Below are 9801 nucleotides of genomic sequence, written 5' to 3'. Positions count from 1 at the left end.
TGGAGAACACCACTTGAATTGCCCTTCTGCTATTTAAGATTCTCTTTCAGAGTATGCTTGAACTTCAGCTTTTTCGTCCTGTACTTGGGAGTAAGAGTAGGGACAACAGTTCACCCAAACTAGGTACATAAATAAGCAGGGGATCATGGTGCCTGAAGTGTATCAGCTCATCCTCTGAGCAGAAAGTGGTTTACTCTTAACCGTTCACTTACCAGGACTTTTGAAAATTTAGTCCCTGTGGTTGGTGCTGAGTGCTTCACCATCTAGCCCTGAGCACCTTTCCCACAAATTTGCACTTCTCAGTGACCTAGGGGAGAGCCCTTCATGGTGGGATTTTTCCTCACCCGGCTCTGAGGGCAAAATGCCACTTGGCATCCTGACTGGAGCAATTCAGTGTCTTTGGGAAGAAAGTAGAGTTCTGAGATTATAGCTTTCTCTTGTGTGGCCATGACCGATGATACTCTTGCAGCCACCATTCAGCCTTCATTAGGTGAAGGTTGCAGCTGGTCAGTTTCAGGGTAGGGGTACTTTGGGTTTCTTCACCACTTCTAAACTCACACCAGCATCAGTGCATAATGCTTTCTACCATACCTGGTGGGCCAGAAGAATCTATCCTCTCCTAGCAGATGATGACCTGGCCTCAGTTACATCATCACTTCCTGTCTGGGTTACTGCAATACACTGTAGCCGGCCGTGAAGCTCTTAGGAAACTCCAACTAGTACACAATGCTGTAGGGCATCTCCTCAGTAATGCTGGCTATTCTAAGCGCATCAAACCTGGCCTCTGCTCTCTACACTGCCTTCCCATAAAATATTAAGTTGAAGGTTTTTGTCCTTTTCTTCAATATACTCAGTGGCTTGGGCCTGGATATCTAAAGGTGCCCAAAGCTTCAGGAGAACTGTAGTCTACAACTGTTCCTTGGCCATAATGGAGTTGTCCACCATAAGGGTAAAGTTCATGCATGCAGGAGACCAAACTTTCTCAGGGGCTAGTCCTAGACTAGAATGAACTTTCATAAGTACCAATGACCATCACAAACCTCACCACCGCAAGGTGCACTACTTCAAGCTACCTTCTTTGACCTGCCTCCTCTTACACACACTAACGTGCACATTAAAAAAAGTAAAACGTTAAAGTGCCATAACACTACACTGCACACACACAATTTTGCCCAACCGCTCGGTAAAGGATGAGAGCAAGAACAAACCACATGTGACAGATATTGGTTACATTATTTAACTTATTACAGGAAAGTGCTTGGAACAGTGAGGAGGGTGGTATAAGACCCTCACTTGAATCCCAATTACTTGATTCCTTCACCTTGGTGGTAGCAATTTTTTTTCACATCAACCGCTTCTACAAGACGGGAGTGAAGATTTCCACTGCTCCATTTTATTCTTGCTTTATAGGGAAGTGGATCCCAGCAGCATGTAGGTGCCCATAGGTTAGAGTCTGAAAACTGAGCAAACCAGATAGCCCCAAATTGCTTTTTATATCTGATGTGGGGTTGACATAGTTACTAAAAAGTTGGAAATAGTGTGGCGTATGTGTGGGGTATTTTTTAAATAAAATGCCTGCATACCTATGTTAATCCTCATGCTGGAACCATGCTATAAGAAAGTAATAAGAAGGCATGGATAGTTCAGGAAACTGGCTGTAATAGGTTCTGCTGGTATTGATCCAATAAGTTTCTAGCACAGTTTCAGTGGCTACTCTCCCATGCTTGCCAAACCCCTGGAGATTAGAAGGCCAGGAGTAGCATGGCAGTGGAGAACTCATGTAAATTCAGTGCTGACAGTCTGCATTCCCTTACAGGTAAGTCTCGATGTGAATACATTTCAGAAAGCAAAAAAAGGTTGTAAAAAATTTCACAAAATGACAAGCAAATATTTAGACATAGAAATATATATTTGTACTAAAAGTGAATGTTTAATAGAGTGTCAAGTTCAGAATATATTATGACTCATGAGATGCATCAGTCAAAGCACAAATTCCAGTCTTGTCTTTAATAAATATACTATAAAAATACTAGCGAATGGACTCAAATTATTCCTTTAAAATAGTGTAGTAAATTGTTTTGCTGTAACCGTTTGGGTTTACTGCTTTTTCACAGACCACTTCTTTGTTTTAAGGTTAAAAAAAATGCAACACCACTTTTAAAAATATCAAATATTAATTAAAAGTCACAGTATTACTTTTCTCTTTCAGTTCCCTGCCAGAGGGCCTGAATATAAAAGGCACTATTGTTTAATATATTTTTAGCTTCCTGTGTTACATTTGTAGTATTTAATTTCTTGAGGTATAATGCAACTTTTGATTCCTTACTCTAGATTTTTAAAAGCAATAAGAAGCTGGAAATATTTGAAAAGTAACATTCTGAATTGCTTCTGTAATTATGTGCATTGCACAATGGGCACAGCAAAACAATTTCACTTAATTATATATTTTACTAAACTAAATTACAAGCAGAAGCATGATTGTTTTACTATATATTGATCTTTTTACATTTAAAACTGCAAAATGAGAAGAATGCTAATTTCATTTTCAACACCTTTTAACCAGTTTTTGGACACCCATTAAAGTATTCTGAGATATATAAAAATAAATCTGCAAGATCAGAGACTGAAATCACTCACATTAATTCCTACAATAACTGTGTATATTTTCCCTAGAAAATGAATAACACAATATCATGTTCATGGAGGTAATAAGCTCCTACAAGTCTCCAGTAAATACCAACCATTACTTCAGCAGCTCTCATATGCTTTCTTCTTCCTAGAAGCCCATGAAAGTAGATAGAACACACCTCCAAAGCCTAAGTCAACAGATTTGGGCTTTTGAGCCACTAGGGAAGTACAGTAACTCCTCACTTAACATTGTAGTTATGTTCCTGAAAAATGCGACTAAGTGAAACAATGTTAAGCAAATCCAAGCTTGGTTGAGGTGGTGGAGTCAGAGGGTGGGATATTGCCTTACTGCTAAATGATGAACTAGCAATTGGCTGAGCCCTCAAGGCTTAACCCATGGTTGTTAACGTAGCCTCACACTCTACAAGGCAGCACGAATGGAGGGAGGGGAGACAGCCTGGCAGACAGAGACACACCCTGTGTGTGAGAGAGAGAGATGTGCATTGCCCCTTTAAGTACGCTGACACCACTCTTAAGTACACTACCTTGTTAAGTTAATCAGCAAGCTGAGACCGCAGCAGCTACTGCCAGGAAGCTTCCTCTGTCCTGAGCCCTGCAGTGTCTTCACCTCCCACCCAGCCCTGCTTAAGGGAGATGGGGTAAGCGGGGTGCAGGGGGAGGGGGACACCCTGACATTAGTCCCCCTCTCCTCCCCACCAGCAAGCAGGAGGCTCTGGAGAGCAGCTCCAAGGCAGAGGGCAGGAGCAGCACACAACAGTGGGGGGAAGGACAGCTGAACTGCTGGCAATTGATAGCCTGCTGGGCAGCTGCCGCACAGGGAACTTAGGGGAGCGGGGAGCTGATGGGGGGACTGCCAGTCCACCCTGGTTCCAAGCCCCCACCAGCTAGCGCCAACGGGCTGCTCTTCCTGCCAGAGTGGACAAAACAGGCGGCTGCCAAACAACGTTATAAGGGAGGATTGAGCAACTTTAAACGAGCATGTTCCCTAATTGATCTGCAACATAACAATGTTAACCAGGACGACTTTAAGTGAGGAGTTACTGCAGTGAGTTACAAAGTCTAGGCCTGGGTCCCCACACGGACAACCTGCTAACAGTTCCTTCTCGTCTAGACTGAGGGGTCTCCAGTGTACACAATGCCTCTGCTGACTACAAATATGGCAGGTGCAGGGAAGATGAAAGCCAACAACCTCGATATCACCCAAAAACACAATGGCAGCTAATGCAGATTGGAAGACTAGTACAGTCTGTGCATGGTGAGCCTGCTTCCCCAGTGATCAGCTACATCCTGCACCAGCTTACATTTCCAGGTGGATTTATGCTGCAGCTCAAGGAAGAGTTCACTTTAGTAATCACAAGGTGGCAAACAAGAAGTGATCACAGAAGCCAGACTCATGTCCAAAAGAAACTTGTTGCAACCTCCTGGCCAGATACAGATGGGGGGAAAAAACCATCAACATCCCAGTCTAATAGCACCTGGAGATCCTAGCCTCCAGCTTACCACCTGAAGCAACAACAGGCAACACACACTCTCCATTAAGGAGGCACGTACAATTCACCATATTTTCCCATCTGCCATTTGCATTCCTGTTTTTTCTAGATAGAGCTTCAGCCAACTGTTCCTCACCCACACCCCAATCTCTGGCAGACAGTGATAAAACGAATGGGCCTTATTTCTTTCCTCTCTTTAGAACAGCAGTAAGCTGCAACATGATGGGCATTAATAGGCTGTTGATCCATGACTTTTGTACATTATGGGCATGAAACCGATGGGAGAGTGTCTTCTTTCATACTCTGTTAATGCACAGCCTGGAGGGGTTTACTGCAGTTACAGTAAATATGCATAATTTGAAAAACAAATGTTTAAAGCTAATCTTTCAGAAGGACAAAGTGTGTGGGGGATGGGAGGGGAGGGGAGGGGAGGGGGGGCTATCCTCCCTATATGGAAAGCATAAGCAAGGGAACATGTGTTAAACACTACATCTAAAATTTTTACTGTATAGCAAAATCAATTTTTCTAGCTCTCTCAATGACACCTTTCCCAAACCTCCTGGAGTCAAAATGGCCTTTCCAAAACAGGTTGTGGCCAGTTTGTTTCCTTTTTCTATTGGAAACTGGAAGCATTATATTCGACTAAATTAGCTTTTATTATAGAAAAGAGGATAGAAAGTGGCAAGAAAGAGGCGCTAGCTTGACATTCTAGGGTGTGAAGAGACTATTTTAAACTGTCCCCTCCTAAACTTGGCCTCTTTATTCAATAAGCTGAACTCGGATCCTGATTCTCAAATCACATACAGTGTAAATCATACACACCAGTGTAAATCAGAAATAACTCCACTGTGGTCAGTGGCATTACACTGGTACAAAACAGATGAAGTGAGAGTAGTCTAAGGGCCTCATGCATCTCCTAGTACAGCTTCCTGCAGTCAAAGCAGGCCAGCTCCCCCGCAGTTCTTGGTGGGGAGGGAAAGTGCCACTGTGAGCCCTCAATGCAGGACTCAAAAGTTAAAGCACCACTTCTCCCAACCTCACACTGGCACTCAAGCTGGGCTGCTTTAAATTGTGTCTTTTATGTAGAAAGCTAAACTTGGAGCTGCAATAAAGCTTAGTTCAGTTTCTTGACTGAAAAGTCCAAGTTTAAGTAGGAGGCATTAGAAAGAGAGGGGTGTGTGGTGGACAAGAGAAACCCAGATATGTGCGAAAGAAAATCCTTCTGCCCATTGCAGAAGATGGGCTTCTTAAGGAATAAGGGAAATATAGTCAATCATTTCTTTCCTATTTCCAGTTTGTAACTGATTTAAAGAGCATAAGGGATATGTAACTACATCATGGCTATAAGGTCAAACTGTGTACCTTTGGGGGTTGGTGTACCACTAGGACATCACTAAAGATGTCCAACTGGTCAGTCCTAATATGGCTTTGGACAATCATCCAAATAAATAACAGACTGGCTGCTGGTCCCTTTGAGGTTGAAAGGAAAATTACCAATAATTTAGTGGGAGAAGAGCCAGGCCCAAAATACATACATTCAAAAACAATTTGACCCTATTAGAAAATGTTCTAACCTACCATTAGGATATTGAAAATGCAAACTAAGTGATCTGTAATACAGTAAATCAGTCAATCAAGAGCTCACTCTTAATACCCATATTTCTGAGGAAAAGTAGAATTAATATTTTTTTTCCAGTGATTTGTAGTATTCAGTTAAGACTTTCCAAGCTTTTGGAGCCATGAACCCATCAGGTGGATTTTCGCCTTCTCGAGCAAGCTTTCTCATGCGTGTTCCAGAGATGAAGTCAAATTCATCGTGCCTACCACAGAACAGATATATGGATGAAATCAGTAAATTTAGTCTCCTTAAGTGCATCAAAGCCAAATCTTTTCAAATTTATTTTTTCTGCTATCCTCAGAATTTAATCTGAAAATTGCGATGTCTTCACTAACTCTGTAAGCACTAATGGCACAAATTTTTATCTACATGTGCAAATTTACCAGCAGCAATAAGAAGCAACGGGACCTCTATTAAATAAAGGACCTCTATTTTCACTATTACATTATATTATTAAATATAAAATACTTTTCTAAAAATAAGGAGAAGTATTTCTACTGTTTCCTAAATGTTGTTGTTTCTTAACCTTTTTGGTGAAGATCAAGCATAGCATTAGTTTCATATGTGCTAACTCCTTTGTCTGGGTGTTGTGTCCTGTGCTGGCAGGCAAACAGACTCCTCACATAGGTGTTTTCATCCCTTAGTTCTTTTATTTCATTTACAGCCAAGTTATCTAAAATACTACAAAATTTTTCCTTTCTTCTGCTAAACTTCAACCCTTAAGAAATCCTTTAAATATTAAATATTATTTAAATATAATATGGACTACTTTAAAGCAGATCATCATTCACTGTGTTACCTTTCTGGACTGTAAAAAATCATGGCCTTTTTTACTTTATTGTATGCTGCAACTCTGAAGGGAATGATTTCCACAGAGGCCAAGCCTGGTGCCATGCTAAGGACCTTCCCTCCTTGTGTGGGCTCATACAAATCTTTCTTGGTCTCTGGATGGGGCATGCCTGCAGGGTCTCGGCCCACAATGTAGAAATTGGCTCCAGCAATCATTCGAGCCCTACAGTGCCACTGAACCTGTGAAGGTGCAACACAAATACCATTATTTAAATGCAGGCCGACACTTGACATAGCACGTCAATATTTTTGTCTTGCTTTAATAAAAAATGTTTAAAAGCTAGGCAATGTCTTTATTTGGACAAGCATGAAAAGAATGACACTCTTCAGCAGGCTATTTGTTGTTTCTGGTTATAGATTTACCCACTTCACTTTCATCTACCACTGCTTTCACTTCCTCTACTTAAATAAAATGAAACTGGTCTAAAATTAAATTTCTGCAAAGGATGCATCTAGTGGAAATTGTACAGAGAGAAACTGATCTTGTTCTGTTTTTTACGGCTGTAAGAGTACATGAGATCATTTGTTCTCTCTCTGTCTGATCACAGAACTCCTTACATGAAATGATGCATGAAAACTGAGAGGCCATAACTGGAAAAGGCTGAAGAGTGAACACTTTACAAGTCTCTTTATTTACTAATAGTTGAATATATGCCATAACTTAAGTACGGCTGGCTGGATAATTGGGGCCTCTTGTGAAATGGGAAAGACTAGGGCATCCTTAATTACTTTAATATTAATTCCTCTCTTTATTGGGACCACCAAGAACTGACTGCCACAGTCCTGATTACGTATGAGAGTTGCCCCAGCCTCTCCAGGAGGCCAGACAGAGCACCCCAGCCAGGCCTAGAATCCCAGCGATGCAAAGGTAAAGTAAAGCCACCTTTGCACCTCAGACCTCTCTTGAGTTGTCTCACCTGCAAGGGGCAGCACAGAATGTGGCTGGATATATATATACTCTCTGTGCCTCACAATCTGTACACTGTCTCTGCTCAGCTATATTCCCTTCCCTTTTGTCACCCTCTCAATATTTAAATAGAAATTGAGACAGTCCATCTTCAGTAAAAAATGTATAACCACCAAACGTCCTGCACCCCTGGGGTGCTGTGTAAATAATGCTAGTATTACTGAAATTACTAGTTTAAAAGGCTAAGTAATTCCCCCCAAAATAAATTACTATTCCTTTCTCTCAGGATTTATATAATACTGTAGTTCTATTTCCTAGTTATTTAATAGCCACGAGGCACAAACTTTTGTAAAAGCTCATGTGAAAGGAAGAGGCTGAAGGTTCCTACACTGCAGCCAAGTGACTGCCCAGCTGAGACAGGTATATGCTGCACAAGCATATGAAACTGTGAGGAAAGTTCTGATTCCTTCGTGCTTTTACCCTAACCTCCACATTTGCCTACCTCAGGATATTTATTCCTTAGCTTTAGGGAAAGAATTACTGGGGAAAATTGAAGTAATGACTGTCCATGACCAGAAACTCCCAAAGGAGTGGAAATTAATAAGGAGTCAAAAGCCCAGTTACCCATTACATCTCCACCATGCCTTGTGTAGCCTTCACCTTCAGCACAGGCCAGTTCTATAAGCTGTCACTGCCAACGTGGACCTCTCAGGAGATAGTGCCACGGGTTATCTATAGCAGTTCCACTGCCTCCAAATAAAGTGTCCAGCACAAAATGAGTAGAGGGAGGAAGCAGGAACGGAAGGCAGATAGACTGAGTGGTGGGCACTACAAAGTAAAGAATTTATACCCTGCAAGCGGGTAGGAATGAGAATAGACCTATTGGGGGAATTCAGATGGTTCAGGGTAGAAGGAGGGAAAACTCATGGGAGACTTAACAAGTTGCCAGTACTGGAGGCCCAGATGGCAGACCTTGGTATTTCTGTGAGGTCTAGCCTTTTTAAAATTTGAACCCCTGGCTAATGTGATGATAAAACAAAGGTGCATTCATGTGGTGAACACTGAAGGAAATATGTAAACATATTGTATGACTATTAAAAAGTCCCTCATTCACTGATGCTTTGGGGGATAGCACAGGTTCTCAAAGATGAGTGGGACAGTTTTATCATTTAGGAAGTCTGCTTTTAGATTACTTTGCTAAAAAGTTGTATTTATATTTGTATCAAATTAAGCTACAACATAGACTGGCACAAGCGGGGAAAAATGTAAGTAACTATATGAAAATGATTGCCTGAAACATAGCTCAATAAAAATGGCTCTTATGTACTCCTTGTTTTTCAGTCATGTGTGTTTAGATTATGTCCAGATTACCAGGTTGCAGTACGGCAAAATCTAATCTGATGATGTATGAAGCAAAATTTACAGCTGGACTTTTTCAGATATTGGTCTGATCTTTTAATCCTGTCAATTAGCAAATCTTATCGGACTTGTACTGTAAGCAGAGTTGATATGGAAGCTACTGATGAAGAATGAATAGGGTACCTCAGATGTCACTTACTGTGTCAGTTCTCTGAATAAAGCCATATTTATGGATTTAAAATTCTGTGAATACTTCAAGGTGTTGTTTGTTACTTAAGAAATACATTACCTCTGTTGGACCAGCATACAACATGGGAGAGGGGAAGATTGCAACAATAGTTGACTTTGGGTCTAGGACATGTTCCTCAAGCACAGCTGCATGCTGCTTCATTCGCCACGCTAGTGGCACATCATCCTCTTTGGTCCAGCCTCCCAGAGGGTGAAGCAGAAGCACAGGATGTTTGTAACCTCTTTCCAGCAGATGGCTTTTGGTGTCCTGCATGAGCAGAGCATGACCATTGTGGACAGGGTTGCGCAGCTGAAATGCGAATACGGCATCTAATCAAGAAAGATTCAGAACAGTGTCATAAGTCTGATAAGACTTAACAACGGCACTAACCGGAACACCTAACAGGAAGTACATTTATACACTCTAAGTTATGAGCATCAAATTATGACAACCTCTACTGTTTATGTTCCCTGATATTATTATTTGTATGAATGATCTGTATTACCATCGTGCCTAGGAGCCCTAGTTATGGACCAGGATCCCATTGTGCTAGGTGCTGCACAAACACAGAACAAGGAAACAAAATAAGCAACTTTATCTTCACATGGAATGGTTGCTACAATATTTAAATTACATATGTATTATTCCTGTTAAGTGCTCTGCGAAATCTTTTCATTGTGCACATTTTCTCTGAGGTTGA

At 41.3% G+C, this 9801-nt stretch overlaps 1 protein-coding gene across 1 annotated transcript in view; it reads right to left on the bottom strand.

Annotated features, from left to right (window-relative positions):
* Positions 1 to 1888: 1888 nt before the first annotated feature.
* Positions 1889 to 9801, bottom strand: part of PAPSS2 (3'-phosphoadenosine 5'-phosphosulfate synthase 2) — an 88407-nt gene continuing 80494 nt past the window's right edge. The window contains 4 exon segments of the mRNA XM_048856431.2: positions 1889 to 5828; positions 5830 to 5959; positions 6557 to 6786; positions 9162 to 9430. Coding sequence (XP_048712388.2) covers positions 5787 to 5828; positions 5830 to 5959; positions 6557 to 6786; positions 9162 to 9430 — 671 coding nt within the window. The 3' untranslated portion in view covers positions 1889 to 5786.

Source organism: Caretta caretta, chromosome 7 (genome assembly GCF_965140235.1).
Source record: "Caretta caretta isolate rCarCar2 chromosome 7, rCarCar1.hap1, whole genome shotgun sequence".
NCBI classification, from domain to species: domain Eukaryota; kingdom Metazoa; phylum Chordata; order Testudines; family Cheloniidae; genus Caretta; species Caretta caretta.
The sequence above is the reverse complement of the archived record's forward strand: the minus strand, read 5'-3'. Positions and strand labels throughout refer to the sequence as shown.